The 19,523-nt window shown below is 40.9% G+C and overlaps 1 protein-coding gene and 1 pseudogene across 5 annotated transcripts; both read right to left on the bottom strand.

Annotated features, from left to right (window-relative positions):
• Positions 1-2,437: 2,437 nt before the first annotated feature.
• Positions 2,438-9,917, bottom strand: LOC136544984 (disease resistance protein RGA2-like). 5 transcript variants are annotated; one of them, XM_066537041.1, is made up of 11 exons: positions 9,839-9,917; positions 9,636-9,737; positions 9,345-9,465; positions 8,826-9,011; positions 8,161-8,336; positions 7,816-8,077; positions 7,427-7,652; positions 7,193-7,352; positions 6,886-7,104; positions 3,027-6,287; positions 2,438-2,727 (listed from the first exon to the last, which is right to left on the bottom strand). In XM_066537041.1, the coding sequence occupies exons 5-10, from the start codon at positions 8,332-8,334 to the stop codon at positions 3,069-3,071; spliced, it is 4,260 nt and encodes a 1,419-aa protein (XP_066393138.1). In that variant the 5' UTR covers positions 8,335-8,336; positions 8,826-9,011; positions 9,345-9,465; positions 9,636-9,737; positions 9,839-9,917; the 3' UTR covers positions 2,438-2,727; positions 3,027-3,068. The 5 variants fall into 5 exon arrangements, with proteins under 5 accessions (XP_066393138.1, XP_066393139.1, XP_066393137.1 ...); XM_066537042.1 differs by having other exon boundaries at positions 2,438-2,724; positions 8,161-8,462; XM_066537040.1 differs by having other exon boundaries at positions 8,161-8,351; positions 9,839-9,916.
• Positions 9,918-11,685: 1,768 nt separating this feature from the next.
• Positions 11,686-14,441, bottom strand: LOC136541379 (putative disease resistance RPP13-like protein 1; annotated as a pseudogene).
• Positions 14,442-19,523: the final 5,082 nt, after the last annotated feature.

Consider the following 19,523-nt stretch of genomic DNA (forward strand, 5'->3'; position numbering starts at 1 on the left):
TCAGTCAGTTCAAGAGATGGATTCAGTTGGCAAAAAAAAAAATGATCGGGTCATGGTCCAGTTTGTCACTGAGCGCACCCATGTCTGGCAAATGTTTGGAAAATTATATGCCACAGAGTTAAACACCTCTATTGTCACTGAGCGCACCCTGTTCGCTTATGCTGAAATTTAGTTTATGCTGATGCTTATGCTAATTTATTGTGAGAGAAAAATATTGTTCATTAGCTGAAAAGTAGCTCAAGCGAACAGGGTGATTAAAGCCCATGCATTACAACGAAGAAACGGCCACTCAATTCATATACACGATTTAGTTCCAGAAAATTCAGGATTTAGCATACTTTTTTTAGAATTACACAGTACAACGCAGATGCACACAACACGCACGCACACTCACCTTTATGAACATACGTATGCGAGCACCCATGCCAAGTCGGGGACTTAAATCCGGGTGGGCAGGTTCTACCACAAGAAACCTAACCAACTGATCTATGATCAGTTCGTAGGATTTAGCATACTTGATACAATGATCCATAGATAAAAAGATCACTTAATAACTAATATATGTAGGTCCATATTAATTCAGCCTATATGTTTATACCTCGAACCCCCTTCGTCTCATATACTACCTTTGTCCATTTTAAAAAATGCAATTCTTTGTGCATTTTTTGTTAATGTATCCAAAAAGTTAGTCCAATTTATAGGTAAACATATTAACATTTATAACACCAAATGAATATAGTATGAAAATATCTCATGCCAAATCTAATTATACCTATTTGATGTCAAAATTATTGGTATTTTTACTAGTAAATGTGTACGTGCGTTGCAGCGAAATCCAATACATATTAGAATCGGACTCTGTATCTTCGCTAGACGCAAGTTGTTCTAACTGCTATGAGCATGGCTCATGAATCCAGGTCACATATTAGATACACAGAGCACGACCCAATACATCTTGAAATCCGACTCCGTATCAATCATCGCTTGATGCGAGCTGTACTAAACTATCCCCTAGTTAAGAGGAGGTGGACAAAAAAGTAGGATAAAATCTTGGCTCTTTAATATTATTAGGTGTAGATAGTTAGTCAAACTTAAGATACTTTAACTTAGTCCTGAGTTAAAATTATATTTTTTAAATGAAGGGAGTATAATAGAAGGCGCAACTACCATGTACATAGATGCCAAGAAAAACATTTACCTCGATCTAGTAGCTCCGAGAAAATAGCCCTCGTTGCTGAAAATTATTTCTGCAGTAGTGGTAATTGATATTTTTTCATTTGAAATCATCTATGTAAGAAAAATTACGTTTGAATTTCGCACATTTGACATTTAAATTTTTCTAATGGCCATAGATAGAGACACAACCAAAACCAAAATTATAGATCTAGAAAAGTTATACAACTTTGTAGATGACAACTTTTTAATTAAATTCGTTTAGGGTCCCACATACTCATTCAAAATCGGATGAAGATAAACAAAGGAGGACGGATATCTAATACGGATACAAGTCAATTGTGAGTGATGTGGTTAGAGGTCTAGAGGAGATACGTGCGAGACGTGAGGTCACGGGTTTGAGCCCTTGATTTATGAGGTCTCACAGTATTAAAATAATTTTGCTATTTTTGGGGTGCAAATTTGCTATCTTTGATTTATAGAGGTGGAATGCCAGAGGCCGCTAGAGGCTTTCCATGCGCCTTTATAGTACTTTTTTTTTTGCTAGTGGAGCTTCCTAGGATAATTTTTTATTTTTATTATGTTTTTTTGCCTGATTGTAGGATTTTTGGAAGCTCCGTCATCGTCGGTTGGTAACACGAACCTCATAGCCACGGTGATAACCGTTCCCATCACTAACGATCCGTCACCATCGGATGGTAACATGAATCTCGTAGCCATATCATGGTGATAACAGTCCCATCACCAACGACTTTCACCACCGAAGACTATAGAAAGTTTTATCAAAAAGTCAAAACTAGAAAGTTATAGATTTCATTGAGAGCTACCGTCTTCATGTAAAAATCATATTCATGCGAGGTTGTATGAAAAAGATACGATTTTCTAAGGTTAAGCTTTGCTGCTGACATATGGGTCCCATCTGTCAGATCCACGTAAGCCCTGAGTCGGCATGCCACGTTAGCTCCCGGTAAAATATCCGTTTGGATTTAGATGAGACCTGAACAAACTTCAGGGACTCAGAAATGCATATCGAGACTGTTGGAACTTAACACTTACAGATAATTTTGGGGGCTTGGCGTAGATTTCACTCTTATTTGATACCTTTGTGCTCATTCGACGGGCCTCTAAAATAGGTCTGGAAATTCTAGCAGAGATTCAGAGTCTACTCTAGCTCTGGCCCCTCTCCAGTAAATTAGTAAAACCAAACACATCCAACAAAACTAATGGAGCATGCAACGCTCTCATTTTGCAATCGTATAAATATGATTGTAATACAGTGCATTATGTTACATTATTGACATGAAAAAGAGCTTAACCGAGGATAAAATTATCTTGTGTTTTGCCCCACTTATTTCGCACGGAAAACAGGATCGGAGTTGCTAAAAGATAGGAATAACACACTAGGCATATGACAAAAGCACAATATCTGAATGGTTTTTCGTATCATCTTGCATGGAAGGGAGAAGTGATATATGTTTCGTTGTTTCTCGTTGGGTCTTCGAGCTCTGCACTGCACATATTTGCTCCATCTCAACCATCTTTAATTTCCACCTGCTGTGTCATCAACAAGACAACACGATCAGGGAAAAGAAAAAAGACTATTATTCTTCTGGCTAGTATAACGGAAAAATGTATGCACACTAAAGAACTAACCCACCGAGTTACTCAGAAAGTAATAGTGGGACTGCTATGCTTTTCAGAAACAATTAGTAGCTTAAGAGTAACAATAACTAGCTAAGACATATATATGATCTGACCCATGAAAACATGACATATCGTAAAACTCACAAGTGTCCTAACATAGTTCTATAACTGTAACCATAATTTATACTGCAAACAAGTGGCATACATACCATAGAAAAAGAGCGTGAGCCCACTTTCTCAATGCACACAATCTAGAAGGATGAGCCTTTCCTCAGTGGCTGGTCAATTTCCTTCAAGTCTGGGCAATAATCAATATATAAATCTCTTATGTGTGCAATTGCGTCCGGTCCACCAATTGATTTAAGCTTTGAACAATCATAAAACTTCAAACTCTTAAGTGATTTGAGATTACTGCTCCACAGGTCGCCAGGAATGGACACTATGCATTCGCAGTGACTAATCCTCAGTGACTCGAGGGAGGTGAGGTTCTCCAGGCAACTGGGAAACCCGGCAGAGAAATCCCCACAACTCTCTAACCAGAGCTTTTGAAGAGACGATGGTAATAACATTCCACAATGCCAGTTGAGGTTTTTGCACGAATCAATCACCAAACCCTTCAGACGAGGAAAACTTCTGAATCTATCAGCTGGTAGGGACAGCAAGCCACAGCTTGTACTCTCAATACTCTCAATGGCAGGGAGATATATGAGGTCATCGATAGTTTCAAGCTTATCGCAGCACTGAATGGTTAGGTAAGTGAGTTTTGGGAACCTTACCATTCTGCTTCCAGCCCCGCCAAGGGAAAGCTCTAAATCTTTAATGATTGTCAGAGAACAACAATAACTGATCACGAGCTCCTGCAGTAACGGAAGATTCCACATTTGCAGTTCGATGGATTCAAGAGGGTTGTGTGATAAATGCAAGATGGTGAGAGAACTACACTCAATCTTGTGTCCGAGATTCCCAGAGTCTTCCAGATACAACTTCTTCAGGGACGGGGCAAACAGGCGTTGTGATTTGATCATTGGACAACGGCACACATGCAGTACTTCAAGAAAACGCAAATCTTCAAACCTCTCTGCTGGTATCGATTCTAAACTTCTACATATATAAATTTCAATTTTCTTGATCACAGGCACATAACCTGGTTGTAGAAATTGCTCCAGGCTTGACAAGTTTTTGCAACAGTTAATGACTACATCACTTAGGGACGAGAAGGTGCTATCATTGCTGTGATGACTATGGATTTGCTCTGAGTTCATAGAAGATGATATGCTGTTGACATTGTCCCAAGAGACAAGCTCAAGTGAAGTTATATCTGGCATGTTTTGTGCATGAAATCCACGTGGAGGAGATTCGCCATTATGGTTTACGAACTTGAATTGCCTTCTCGGCTTTTTGTTAGTTGCACCTTCTTCATGATGAAATTGATATTTCTCTGACTCAAATTTCTGAAGATTGATCAGCTTAACAAAACCGCTAGGAATGTCATCAATGCTCCATTTCGTAGCATAAAATATCTGCATGTTATAGAGGCAACAGAATTCTGAAGGAAGGCTCTTGCAAAGGCTATAGTTGAGGATTTTAAGGTACCGAAGTAGCTTCATATTGCTAATACTACTTGGTAAGCCCCACTTAGAGATAGAAGAACAGACCATGACACGCATGCACCAAAGTTCAGTGCACCATTTCTCCATCATAGTGTTACCAGTTTCACTCTTTAAAGACAGGTCACAAAGTATGGTGCGCAGCTTTTTATGCTGTGCCATGTCATGCTTCAATAAGTCAGAGCACTCGACATCTCCGCCTTTGAGCACCCACAGATGGCGGACATTTTGAGGGATCTTTGGAAGATCCTTAGTGTCTTTCACTATGAAGCACTCGTCCTTTGACACCAGTTGTGCCATATCATGAATTAAATCATGTATTACATATTTCTCTTTGGAGCATGGATACTTCTGAAAAAATGACAGATGTGCAAGTTCTTCAAAGTACTGATCACCAGTATGTCGATGTTCTACTAAGCCTTCTGCCACCCAAATTTCAGCTAAATCTTTCTTTCTGAAATTGTAATCTTTTGGGTACACAGCACAGAATGAGAAGCACCTCTTTAAATAGAATGGTAAATACATGTAGCTCAACCGAAGAGCCGGCAAAATGTCAGTATCCTCTTGTCTAAGCTCCCATAGCTGACTCTTGAGAATTCTATCCCAATGTGCTAGGTCAAGGCTCATTCCTAGCAGCCGTCCAAGGGTTTTTGCAGCTAAAGGAGAGCCTTTCAACTTTGGTAGTATTTTCTCACCAATCTGTTCCAACTCAGGATCATTGGAGCTATCAGATCCAAACACACAGACTTTAAAGAACTCACGAAAGACATCTTCTTTCAAACCCTCTATGGGAAAGGGATCCATTGTACGCACTACATCAGCAACCTTTGGAGATCTAGTGGTGACAAGAACCATACTTCCCTGAAGTACATTTCTGAAAGGTGCACAGAAGTGCTTCCAATCCTGCTCATTTTCATTCCACATATCATCAAGGACAAGTAAGAATCTTCTAGCGTTCAGGCTATTTGCAAGAGTACCCTGAAGAAAATTCAGATTATCATTTTTTGGCACTTTCCCACAAGATTGTTCTATGATTTCTTTAGTTAATCTCTTGACATCAAAATCATCTGAGACACAAATCCAAATTATTAGGTCAAAGTGACGTTTAACTTTTGAATGATTGCAAATATCTTGAGCCAAGGTAGTTTTTCCAACACCCCCAATTCCAACAATTGGCAAAACTGGAACTCCACTTCTTGTTCTCTTACATCTGGAAGGATCCGTGCTATTATTTGTTGGTACACCAAGCAACCTGATCAGCTGCTTCTTTTCCTTATCACGACCAAAAATCTTTGCCTCAGTAGGGAAAGAGGTGGTCTCGGGCCTAAATGATTTGTCAAACCGTGGAACTGCTTGAAGTAAGCCCATTTTCTCGAGCTGTCCAGCAAGATGATTGAGCCTCTTCTGGATATCAGTCACCTTGTTGAAGCTGCCTTGAGTGACACTGTGAAAGAAGTCAATGACTGGTTCCACTGAGATTGCATCGCCCTCTACTGAAACCTTTGTCTTGTACCATCTGAACTCATCTAGAATGTCTTCTGCATCATACACTGCATGTTTGAGTATTGAAAGGAGCTCAGCCACATAACGATCATGGATCCTCCACTCTGCTCGATCAATGAGGTTGTACATTGCTGGTAGACTATCAGTAAGGCATTGAAGGTCACGCTGCAACTGCCTTACATCTCCATGAAGTTTTTCCTTTTGTATTTCATTCAGCTGAAGTCTTGGAGATGAAAAGGCCGATGTAACCCACTGGAACAAAGTGGCGCACTCATTCAGGCCATTAATGGCACTGATGGTCTTTGGTATGTTGATTATGTTCACATTTACTTGACTCTGAAGATTTCGGTTTCTCCAATCCTGGACAAACAGTGGATGTATTGAGCATTAGAGAAGTACATCTTGTGGTCAGATTTTCAATGTTAGTAAAAGGTATAAATACGATATTGCTGTGAAGAAGTCAAATATGTCACATTTTTTTTGTCATAGAAAAATAATATGATTGACGAGTGCATAAACCCCAGATATCCTCACCAACCCTATTATCAGCACTCAAAGACAGGTTAAGCCAAGCCAATTGGCTTACGACACTCGCGACTTAGTGGCCCTCCAGCCAACTGGAATCCCAAGTTGGAGGGCGCCAATCGACACTCTGGGGCTCCCGACTGGACCTCGTCCACAAATATCAAGCCGCTGGTGTCATATGTGATCGATTTTGCATGTTCATCTGGGTAAATCCAATTGATGCCTCCACGCATGGAGATTAGTGAATAACTTGTCACTGTGCAGGCTAATTTCTAACAACAGATATAGATAATGCACTGCATCTATAAGAGGACACTAATTAAGATCAGAAAAATGGAGCATGAGTGGTTATGTTGTTCAGACATGCATATTAATTTGGACAGTCTTATGAAATTAAGTGTGGAGAGGTGCAGTGCATATTGAGAGATCATACCTTCTCAACGACACTGGGGGGATTTCCAGGAGATTTACATTTTGGTTCTACTGCATTTAGACTTTGAACAATGTCCAGTGAAGTAGGCCTTTTATTCGACTCAGCTTCCAGGCACTTCAGGGCTATAGAGATGCATTGTTGCACTTGTTGGATACACATTTCTGGTGACATATGCATGGGTGTTATTTCTATAAGTCTGTTCCTCCAACTTCCAACCACCTAAACATTTGCACAAGTAATTTATCAGAAAAAGACATTTGCATAAGTAAGGTAGAAAATTACAGCATGTAATAATACTGTATCTTACTTTGTCTGTATAGTGCTTGAGAGATGTTTCAGTTGTCTCGCTGATATTGGGATAGTCCCTGCGACCTGTGATTATCTCTATGATAATGACACCCAAACTGAATATATCTGCCTTAAAGGAGATAGATCGCTGTTCTATGCATTCTGGTGCCATATATCCACTGCAGAAGAATTTAGCATAATCAGCGGTAGGAAATAGTAAAAAAATGAAGCTTCAGCAAGAGGCGTAGCTTACGGCGTTCCTTGAAGCTTTGCAGTGACAGTTCTGGATTTTTCTTGACTCAAAAGCCTTGACAAATCAAAATCCGCAATTTTTGGCATCATCGTGTCATCCATCAGTACATTTTGAGGTTTAAGGTCCCGGTGAGCAATACGACGTTTATCATGAAGATAATGCAAACCTCTGCATACTCCCGTAATTATCTTATATCTCTCGTCCCAATCAAGGCCCGAGGTCTCATCTGTAGAAATAGATCAACAAACAGAGAAACTATAATTGAATCTATCACTCTGTAGCTGTTGATATAATGACACATTTGCTTGTGTGTTCTAAACTTCTAATCAGGTAAATTTTGCAAAGGAAAAGAAAAAGATAGAAGATCTCAGTATGGTATTTCAACATACCAGATAGATGCTTGTCAAGGCTTCCATTACAAAGAAATTCAAAGCAAAGCAAACATGCACGTCTTTGAGCCACAACATGTTTCCCACGATATTCCATCACTTCCGACTTGGTTTCGAGACAGTAACCTACAAGTTGTACGATATTTTGGTGCCTGACCTCCGTAAGACAAATGATCTCATTCTCGAATCGGTCATCATTGTCCAGCAGATGTGTATCAAAAATGTTCTTTACAGCAATAGTTTTGCCACTCCGGAGAACTCCCTTCATAGGATGTAGGTAAACAATTTATTATCTTTCTGTTGCCATTGGTTGAAAATTGGAGTGAAAGAGGAATGGTCATATACCTTGTATACGACTCCACACGCACCCCTGCCAAGTTCTCGTTCAGTGGAAAAACCGCATGTGATGTCTTCCAAAAAATCTAGTGGCAAAGATATTAATGGTTCTGTTTTTGGATCCTGCAGCCTTTTCTCCAATTTTTTCTCCAATATTTCACGTTTAGTAGCTCCACTACCCATTCCTGATTACTTGAGCACTTTTATAGGAAAAACAAATGTGGGTGCTCCAACTTGAAAAACAATTTCTCACAAATGCATACAGGAGAACAAGAAACCAGCGCTATTGTGGGATAGCAAATTGATACGAGCTGTTTTGTATGAATCAATATAAGCATATCAAAACGAATGATGGAATAAACAAAGAATTCTTGTCGAATAAAAATGACAACTTCTAGATAAATCACATTTGATACTAAAAATAATTCAAAATAATTCTATGTATAAATGTAACAGTAATATATTACAAAAGCATTTCACTCAGATACCAGAAAGAAAATATAAAGTATATGCAGTATCCAGATTTATAATGATTATTGATAAGAGTTCTAAACTCCACCATAGGATGAAAACAGAGCAAGTGAGCAACCATGAAAAAGGCAAGAGCAAGCATCTGAGACATTGCTTGCTAGTGAACAAAAATGGAAATAAAATTTTAGGAGAGACGGACTGACCCCTTATTGAGATGTATAGACAGAAAATATGAAGACGGGATAGGTCACAGGTAGGATCTGCTTCAACAAAGGGGATTGCCAGAAGACAGCAGGGGATGAATACATTCCCATCCTCTCCCAAGAAATTTTTTTTGCTAATGATTAGGTAACCAGAGCAGTATGCCTCAGCAATCCAAACTACCCCATCTACAAATTAATAACAACCAGAGCAGTGCAATGGTTAAAGCAGAGCATACTTGGCGACCTTTAACAGAAAAACAAAGTAATAACAACTGTAAAATAGTCTGGTTTACAACAAGATAAAGATCAACATGATCTATCTATCTACTTGAGATACAAGCAAAGAACTAACTACTCTAACCTGTACCAAATACATGAGCCGTGATGTACCTATCCTAGATACATGAACCGTGACATATCTTAACATGAGCAACCATGCAAAATGCAAGAGCAAGCAACGGAGACATTGCTTGCTAATGAACAAAAATGGAAATCTAATTTTAGGAGAGATGGACTTACCTCTTATTGAGATGTATAGACAGAAAATAAGAAGACGGGATAGGTCACAAGTAGGATCTGCTTCAACAAAGGGGATTGCCAGAGTAGGGAACCAGAGCAGTACGCCTCAGCAATCCAAAATCTACGAATTAATAACAACCAGAGCAGTGCAATGGTTAAAGCAGAGAATACTTGGCGACCTTTAACAGAAAACAAAGTAATAATAACAACTGTAAAATAGAAAACAAATTAATCCAGCACGACGGGATGTATGACTGATGCTTGGCCATGCATGTCTTAGTATTTGATTACCTTTTTGTGTGCCTTTGAACCAAGTGCTGACTGCGAAGTGTCAGCTGTGCTCGATGAGCAGCTAGCGGATCTGGTTTATGACTTGCCAGAAGCGCGTGCGACCTGTGGTTTTATTTGATGGGGAAAAAAATCAGATAACTTGCAAAGATGAGTATGACGGAAGGAAAGTGGAAATGCCGAAGCGAGAGAGTAGTTTGGCTTACAGGTCCAATCTATTGCGTAGATCTGCTGATTATACTGGCTATGTCTATGTGCGAGAGAAGAGAAGAGGAGAGCTGAGAGCAGGGGTGCTTACTGGCTGGACCGACTGTCTCTGAAGTCTGAACTCTCTCAGATCAGGAGGCTTCATGCATGTAAATTGTGATGTGATCTGCCATCGTCAACTGTGGCGGTCTTCCCATGTATACTTTAATTTCCACAGCAAAAAAGTGTACCACTGTCCCTCAAAAAAAAAAAAAAAGGTGTATCACTGTCGCTCCACACAAGCACCAATATACCATTTTATCGGCCACAGTTAGGGATGCGTTCCAAAATGTCCTATGTGGCTGTACTTACGGTTTGTTTGGCAGGACTGAAAAATACTGTTTTGGCTAATTGTTGTGAGAGAAAAATACTGTTCTAGCAGGACGTGAACAGTGATTTCGTAAGTGGGCTGGTCAGCCGACAACCAGCCAGCCGAACGAGCTCTTAATTAGTATTTCAATATTCTTCAAGCATGTGAAACGCACTACACCATTCAAAGGTGGCGTAAAGGTTCTTGGAACAATATAATTAATATAATTAGCAGCATTGTCCGTTTATTTACAAGCACTAAAACGCGCGTCCATGTGCTGCACAGTTCTACTTTTCAGAATTTTGAATCTGGCCATGTTCGGTTGGCTGAAAAAACGGCTGATGCTGATACTGATGCTGATTTGCTGTTTTAGAAAAATATTGTTATTTCGCTAAAACGGTACGGCTGATAAGTTCAAGCGAAACAGGGCATATTCTGAAGCGGCGACTGTGGCACGCATGCATCTGCTGCTTACTGTCTATGTGCTAGAGAGGGGGAGAACCGAGCTAGGGGCTTACTGGCTAGATCGACTGTCTTTGAATTCTCCCAGATCCGGAGGCTCCACACATTTAACCTTCCTGGAAGTGCCGTAGGCAACTGTGGGATGTGGCAGTCTTCGGTCTTCCCTACACTTTAGTTCTCACTTTTTTTTAAAAAAAAAGTCTACATAACCCCCAACTATTCAGGGTAGACTATTTTCATTCCCAAACTATAAAACCGGATTTTTTCTACCCCTGAACTTTTCAAAACCAGTCAAATAACCTCCCAAGCGGTTTTGGACAGTGGTTTTGCTACAGTGATGTTGGTTTTGTCTTTTTTTTTATTTGTTTTCGTTGAATCTTTGAAAAATTATAGTAAATCATAGAAAAATCATAAAATGAAAAATCTAATTTTGTTGGACTCCACATGAGTAGATCTGCACAATGAACATATAATATAGTATACTTTAGTACAAAGTTTTGTTGTAGCTTTAGATCTATATTTTTTCTGTAATTAATTGAAATAATTCATAGCTACAGCTTCAATGGTTCAATTATGGTGAAATTTTTATGGTGGGCTAATTATTGTATGCTTGAACTGTAGTAAAAATTTCATATTCATTGGATCATGTATAACTTAATTATAGATTAGTTATAGATTTATTTAGATTTATGCTCGTTAAATCTATGCTTTATCTAAAATGGCTACCATACCAAATTTTAGCGCATAACCAAATGACAGCTAAATGGTCCAAGCCAAATTTTGTCTTGGCTACCTTGCATATATTTTTTCCACGAACCAAACACAAAAAAAAACTAGGGGCTACTCTAGCTGTTGCCCCTCTCCAGTAACAAGTTATGTAATATAATGTAAGTGTTGTAGTGTTGTGCCCCCACTTATTTTGCACAGAACCAGGAATCGCAAATAGATAGATCACAGATACAACACATTAGGCATATAACAGAAACCACAGTCTGTGAAATGTTTTTTCATGTCAGCTTGCAACAAAGGGAAGAGAACAGCCGCAAGAACATAACAACCAGATTCGGCCATTCCGGAGAAGTGATTTGTTTTGTTTTCTCAGTGGGTCTTGACGCTTGAAACCCTGCAGCTATTTGCTCCGTCTCAACCGTCTTTAGATTCCAAGTTGCAACTGTCATCGAGAAGATAGCAGGGGAAAAAGACCACTCTTCTATTATAATGAAAAATGTAAATGGAATCAAACTTTTTACTAAAATAAAACAACAGAACACACACATACTCAAAAGTGTTCTAACATAATTTTGTGACCATAATTTACACAGCTTACAAGTGTCATACATACCATAGAAAAAGATCCTGAGCCTGCGTGTCCCTCAAACTTTGGGCAGTCTTCAATAACTACATGTCTTATGTTTGGTCCACCAATTGATATAAGCTCTGGACAATGAAGCAACGCCAATCTCTGAAGTGATTGTTCGAGGCTTAATAACTTTTGGCAATTTATAATTTCTACATCAGTCAGGGACGAGAAAGTGCTATTAGTGCTATCGTAACTGTGAATCTGCTCTAAGTTTTGTGGATGAGTACAGCTTGGAAGAGATTCACCATTATAGTCTACAATCCTGAATTGCCCTCTCTGCCCTTTGTCAGTTGCACTTGCACTTTCACGAACATCCACTGAATGTATATGTCTATGATGAAATCGACATGTCCGTGACTCAAATTTCTGCAGATTGATCAGCATACCAAAGCCGCTAGGAATGTCATCAATCTGCCATGTCACAGCGTAAAATATATATCTGCATGTTATAGAGGCAACAAAATTCTGAAGGAAGGCTCTTGCAAAGGCTAGAGTGGAGGATTTGAAGGTACCGAAGTAGCTTCACATTGCTAATACTACCTGGTAAGCCCCACTTAGCGATAGAATAGACCATGACACGCATGCACGGAAGTTCATTACACCATTTCTCCATCACAGTATTATCAGTTTCACTCTTTAAAGACAGGTGGCAAAATAGGGTGAGCAGCTTTCTATGTTGTGCCATGTCATGCTTCAATAAGTCAGAACACTGAACATCTCCGCCTTTGAGCACTGACAGATGGCGGAAATTCTGAGGGATCTTAGGAAGATCATTTTTTTTTCTTTTACTATAAAGCACTCGTCCTTTGAAACCAGTTGTGCCATGTCATGCATCAAATCATGTATTACATATTTCTTGTGGGACCGTGGATATTTCTGGAAAAATGACAGATGTGCAAGTTCTTCAAAGTACTGACCTCCAGTATGATGAAGTGAAATGTTAGGGTGATGTTCCACTAAACCTTCTGCCACCCAAATCTCCACTAAATCCTCCTTTTTGAATATGTAATCTTTCGGGTACACAGCACAGATCGTGAAGCATCTCTTTAAATACAATGGTAAATACATGTACCTCAACCGAAGAGCCGGCAAAATGTCAGTCTCCTTTTGTTGAAGCTCCCACAGCTGACTCTTGAGACTCCTATCCCAATGTGCTAGCTCAAGGCTCATTCCTAACAGCCGTCCTAGAGTTTTTGCAGCTAAAGGAGAGCCTCTCAACTTGAGTATTTTCTCACCAATCTGTTCGAACTAAGGATCAATGTTGGAGCTATTAGGCCCAAACACACAAAACTTAAAGAACTTCCGAAAGACATCATCTTTCAAACCCTCTAAGGGAAAGGGGTCCATTGTACGCACTACATCAGCAACCTTCGGAGACCTAGTGGTGACAAGCATCATGCTTCCCTGAAGTGCATTTTTAAAAGGTGCACAGAAGTGCTTCCAATGCTGCTCATTTTCATCCCACATGTCATCAAGGACAATCAAGAATCTTTTCTTGTTCACGCTATTTGCAAGAGCAAGCTGAAGAGAATTCAAATTACCATTTTCTAGAACTTTCCCAGAAGTTTGTTCTATAGCTTCTTTAGTTAACCTCTTGACATCAAAATCATCCGATACACAAATCCAAATTATCAGGTCAAAGTGACCTTTCACTTTTGAATTGTTGCAAATATCATGAGCCAAGGTGGTTTTTCCGACACCCCCAATTCCAACAATTGGCAAAACTCGAACACTCACTATTGTTGCTTCCTTGCTATCAATAGTAGCACAAACTTGGTTGCTTGTTGATGAACTGACTCTTCTTTTTCTCTTGCATCCAGAAGGACCTGAGCTTTTATTTGTTGGTACACCAAGCAACATGATCAGCTTCTTCTTTTCCTTATCACGACCAATCATCTTTGCTTCAGTGGAGAAAAAGGAGGTCTCGGGCCTAGATGATTTGTCAAACTTTGGAATTGCTGGAAGTAAGCCCTGTTTCTCAAGCTGTTTGGAGAGATTATTGAGCCTCTTCTGGATAGCAATCACCTTGTTGAAGCAACCTTGAGTGACACTTTGAAAGAATTTAATAACTGGTTCCACAGAGATAGCATTGCCCTGTACAGAAACCTTTCTCATACCATCTGAACTCATCTAGAAGGTCTTCTGCATCATACACTGCATGCTTGAGTCTTGAAAGGAGCTCAGCCACATAATGATCATGGATCCTCCACTCTGCTCGATCAATGAGGTTGTACATTGCTGGTAGAGTATCAGTAAGGCATTGAAGGTCACTATGCAATTGGCATATATCTCGTTGAAGTCTTTCCTTTTGTGTTTCATTGGACTGGGATTTCAGAGATGAAATGGCCGATGTATTTTTTTTTTCGAAAGATCCGTTGTCGGCTTTGATTAATAAGTGAAGGATGAAATTACAGTGTCTCAGCGCGAGAGGCGCTCATTTTGCCTGGCATACACCTTTACAGTGTTTGCCCTGCCACCCCTAAAAACCTTCTAAGAAACACTTACATATGGATATGATCATTAACGACTAGCTGAGCCGTTTGCGGCAGCACCATCTCTAGACCTCTATTTCCAGCATGTAGCCAGTTCTTTGCTTCATCCTGTATCACTCTGAAAAGTTGCTCCGGCGTTCTTGACGATCTGCTGAAAGCTCGGTTATTCCTCTCCTTCCATAGTTCCCAGGTAGTCAACATAATCATTGAACGCACACCATTTCTTGTAGCTTTTGGGCCCTTGTCTCCCATATCAGCATACCATTGGCTCATGTCTTCAGTTTGGGTCCAGTTCACCAGCCTGAGATGTGCTGCACTGATCCAGACACCCACCTTGTCCCAGATCATCATAGAGTAGCAGCATTCCTGGAAGAGATGTGATACCGTTTCTAGATTCCTTACACAAAGCTGACAGAAATAGTCATTAGGCCATTGCCTGATTAATAGTCGCGCCGCCGTCCAGATCCTATTCTGTAGCATCAACCATGTGAAGAATCGACATTTTGGTGGTGCCTTTGTCTTCCATGTAATGTCAGCTGTCCTGGATGGATTCGTTCCCATGAATTGTAGTCTATACGCCGAGCTTGCTGAATACTGGCCGTCGCTGGTATGTAGCCAGGTTATCTGATCATGCTGTGTCGGTTGTAGAATAACCTCCTGCAGACGTTCCCATAGCGACACAAATTCTTGAATCACCTGATGAGACATGTTGTGGTCCACATCTCTGATCCACTTGTCTTCAGTCAGCGCATCCTGAACTGTTCTATTCTTCCTTTTGCTGTGTTTGAACAGGACCGGGTATAAGGTTGCAGGTGCTTCTCCTTGCAGCCAGCGAGAGGTCCAGAAGGTAGCCTTGTTTCCGTTGCCTAAAGTCACAGTTGTTGCCGCGTTGAAGAGTGCTATATCAGTGTTGTCTATCGGTAGATCTAGACCTTTCCACGGCCTGGCTGTGTCATCCCATGAATACCATAGCCATGGTCCGCGTGGGCCGGCGCGAGCGGAGGCAGCGAACACGCGTCGTCGTCGCTAGCCACCTGTGGTGGTTCTAGAGTTTCTGCGCCCTAGTCATGGTCCGCCCTGCTTCCTCTCCGGGTGCTCTCATCGAGCTCGAGCAAGATCCTGCCCTGACCGCCTTGGTCAGGAACTGGGATTTCTCTCCGGATAAGAGATTTGGGACTGAAGTGTTGCAAAGCTTTTCGACCTCTGTGCATCATCCTTCTCCTACTCCGGATGGGTCGTTCTTCCTGCTAGCAGTTTTTCGGCGCTACCTCTTCCGTTTAACTGAAGACTCTGTTGCCATGGCTCTTCACTACTGCTTGGGTGGTTCTCCTGCTGGCTTCCATGTTGTATTTGAAAGTGATCATCATTTTCGCTTCTCAGTTAGCAATAAGCAAGTTGGTTTTCTGATTCGATCTCTCAAGCGAATCACCACAGAGCAGTTTGATGTTTATTTCCATCTATGGCACGATGGTGGTGCCAATTGGGTGAAAGAAAAAATCAAGTGGCAAAAAAGAAGAAGAGAACAGCTGGACCATTCAGACAAATCGCAAGAACAAGCGGAATTCTGCTTGCAAGAAGGTTTCATTTCATCACAAGCTCGTCCAAGACTCACCAATCACCAAATCTCAGCCGAGAATCAAAGCCAACACCAGGCCCCCACCCACTCTTCTGGCTCTGTGCCCAGCTCCAGCACTGCTCCTATGACAAACTTTGCACCAGCTGAGGAAGATCCCCCTGCACACAATGGTAATCTTCATCCCTTTGAGGGACCCATAATGCCAGGAGAAGTTCAGCAGGTGGTGGAAATGGCTGACCAGGTGATGGATAATTTGGTGGCTGCTCATCAGATCCAGAAAGACATGAATCAGGATCAGAACTCAGGGGTGTTTCACCAAGCTGATTCCTCTTCAGCCACTGTAGGAATACAGGCTGGTCAACGCTCTATCAGAACAATTGAAGTAGTACAGCAGCTGAACCTCAACACCAATGCTCAGGCTCGTGAAGCTAACCCAATCCAAAATGCTCTTATCCCACACACAGCGGACAGACCTAGGATAACCCAATCTGAGACTCAGAGAGACAGAGATCAGAGAAATGCTATAACCAATTTCCTAGTTAAAAGCCTGAAACAGCTGATCAACAATCAAAAGGCTGCCGGTGTCTCAAGTTTTGGTGGAAGCAGTTCAATCCCAAGCTCTTTGATCCAGATTGATCTTTCTGCCCTGGGAATTAATTCTTTCAACATTGCTATCAATATTAATGAGCAGAATCACACCACCACCCCAAATGTTGGTGCTTGCGTCACTCAGATCCTGCCAGCTCCTGAAGACCTCCAACCAACTCCAAAGATAGCAACTCAGCTAGCAGAGCTTTCCCCTGCAAGAAATGCCCCTGTCACAAAAGTTTACTACAGGAAAAGACTCAAGAACACCATAGAACCTGAAATTCAGCTAAGACAGGAACAAGTTTTCCCAGACCTCCCTGAAGATTATGCTCTCATAACTCATGATGCTCCGATTGATCCACTGCTACCTGGTAGTGGGAATGGAGATGAAAGTTCAAGCAAAGCCACAAAGAAAAGAAAGCTCAGCACTCCCGTCTCAACTGAGTTTCTTAGGAGGAGCCCAAGACTGAAAGTTGCTCACGATGGACATATGCATAGAGTTGTCCCCACTACAGCTAGAAAGACTAACAAGAACAAGAGCAAGGCAAGAGGCAAGAAGGTGGCCCCTCAATCTGACTTGTTGGATAATCTCTCTCCCCCACCAAATTACTTTGCCTCTGATTTTCCGGGACTCTCTGCTGTTCTTAAATGCAATGAGGAGGGGACCTTATTTCCTGAAATTTCTGTACCTGATATACAGAGAATAGCTACAGAAAGGTGTTGCATTCACCCCTCAGAGGTGACGACGGAACCGCTTTTGGCTACCAGAACTGATCATGTTGCACCGGATGGGAGCAGCACAAGGGGGACCCAACTAGTTATCAATGGATAGTCTGCTTATCTACTTTTATTTTGTCAGGGATTCCGTGCAACATCCTACGGTAATGGAACGTTGGATTGGTTTTATGGTCAGAATACCTTGAGAAGTGCTATCTTCTCTATTGTTGTCTTCGGATTTTTTTTATTAAGACTTGTGGTAAAAAAACCAGTTTCTCTGTGGACATCTTTGCTTCCCTTCTGTTGCTTGTGGTGCTGGTTTGGCTTGCTGTTGGGATTTTGCACCCATTGGAGAGCAACTATTTGAGTGCTGGTTTTGGATTTTCTCTGGCTGGGTTTAGTCAGAGTTCCTGGAGGCAATTTCAATACATTGCTTATGGATACAAGGCCCAACAGTAACAATAGTGGTTCCATCAGAAATTGGAACATCTTGAACTGGAACATCAGAGGAATAAACTCTGAAGATAAATTCAATGCCATCAGAGAAAAGATAGATGAGAGTGATTGTGCCATTTTCTGCATCCAAGAAACAAAAAGAGAACAGTTTGATCATTCCTTCATTAGAAAACTAGCTCCAAAGTGCTTCAACAAATTTGCTTTTTCCCCTTCTGAGGGTGCTTCTGGGGGAATTCTGATGGGATGGAATAGTGCTATTTTCACAGGAGAGGTAATCCAAATAAACAAATTCACAGTAACAGTCAAATTCACCTCTTCTCACAATAGACAAACCTGGACATTATCGTCCGTATACGGCCCTTGCCAACCCCAGAAAGGGATAATTTTGTGCACTGGCTCAACAATCTTGACATCAATGCAGAGGAGAATTGGATGTTTTCTGGGGATTTCAACTTCTACAGATCTATATCTGATAGAAATAGAGATGGTGCTAATATGAATGACATGATGATCTTCAATGAAATCATAAGTAACTTGGGCCTGCTTGAGATCCCCCTCAAAGGAACAAACTTTACCTGGAGCAATATGCAAAGTGCTCCCCTCCTTGAGCAAATAGACTGGGTGTTCACAACCTCCAACTGGACATGTGACTTCCCAAACACTTTGCTTCTTCCAATGGCTAGACCCACCTCTGACCACATTCCTTGCAAGATTCAAATTGGGACTTCTATTCCCAAAGCTCATGTCTTCAGGTTTCAAAATTTCTGGGTAGAGCATCCTGGCTTCTTTGATCTGGTAAATTCGGTCTGGAATCCAATGTCTCAGCAACTAATAGTGCTACTAGAATCACTGCCAAATTCAAACTTTTAAGGGCTGCCCTGAAAAAGTGGAGCAAAGGTCTTTCTAACCTCAGTTGCCTGATAAAAAACTGCAATTCTACACTGGAGATCCTAGATACACTAGAAGAACAAAGGCCTCTTTTTCTTCAAGAATTCAATTTTAGGAAGATTTTGAACAACCACATCCTCAAGCTCCTTAAGCACCAAAAAGATTATTGGAAGAAAAGATACACTATTAGATGGACTAAATTTGGAGATGAAAGTACAAAATTCTTTCATGCTGCTGCAACCGAAAGATACAGGATAAATACCATCACTTCCCTTGAAACTGAAGATGGAAGATCTGTGTGATCACAGTGAAAAAGCTGCTCTGCTTCTTGAGGAATACAAACAAAGAATGGGGTGCACTACTAGCCCTGACATGCTATACAACTTAAGTCAACTGGTCCAGTCCAATAGCAACCTAAGGCAGCTATCCAGACCCTTCACAATTGAGGAGATTAATAATATAGTCAAACAAATGCCTGCTGATAAAGCACCAGGCCCAGATGGTTTTAATGGATACTTCATCAAAAGTTGCTGGGAAACAATTAAAGGAGATTTCTACAGCCTCTGCTTTGACTTCTTCAATGGAACCCTGGATTTGCAATCTATAAACAATTCCTTCATCACTTTGATTCCCAAGACAAACAACCCTGCCTCAGTAAATGATTTCAGGCCCATCTCACTTCTAAACTGTGTCCTCAAAATTATCACAAAGCTCCTAGCCAACAGGCTCCAAGGCAAGATCACATCACTCATTCATACCAACCAGTATGGCTTCATCAAATCCACGACAATCCAGG

This window comes from Miscanthus floridulus, chromosome 3 (assembly GCF_019320115.1).
Source record: "Miscanthus floridulus cultivar M001 chromosome 3, ASM1932011v1, whole genome shotgun sequence".
Taxonomy (NCBI): Eukaryota; Viridiplantae; Streptophyta; class Magnoliopsida; order Poales; family Poaceae; genus Miscanthus; species Miscanthus floridulus.

What these genes read in the sequence shown, in the direction of transcription:
- LOC136544984 (XM_066537041.1), bottom strand. Translation starts at nt 8,334, where the DNA reads ATGGGTAGTGGAGCTACTAAACGTGAAATATTGGAGAAAAAATTGGAG. An exon ending in CGTGTGGAGTCGTATACAAG is followed by an intron (nt 8,078 to 8,160) that starts GTATATGACCAT and finishes CATCCTATGAAG; the next exon opens with GGAGTTCTCCGGAGTGGCAA. An exon ending in TCAAGCACTATACAGACAAA is followed by an intron (nt 7,105 to 7,192) that starts GTAAGATACAGT and finishes GCAAATGTTTAG; the next exon opens with GTGGTTGGAAGTTGGAGGAA.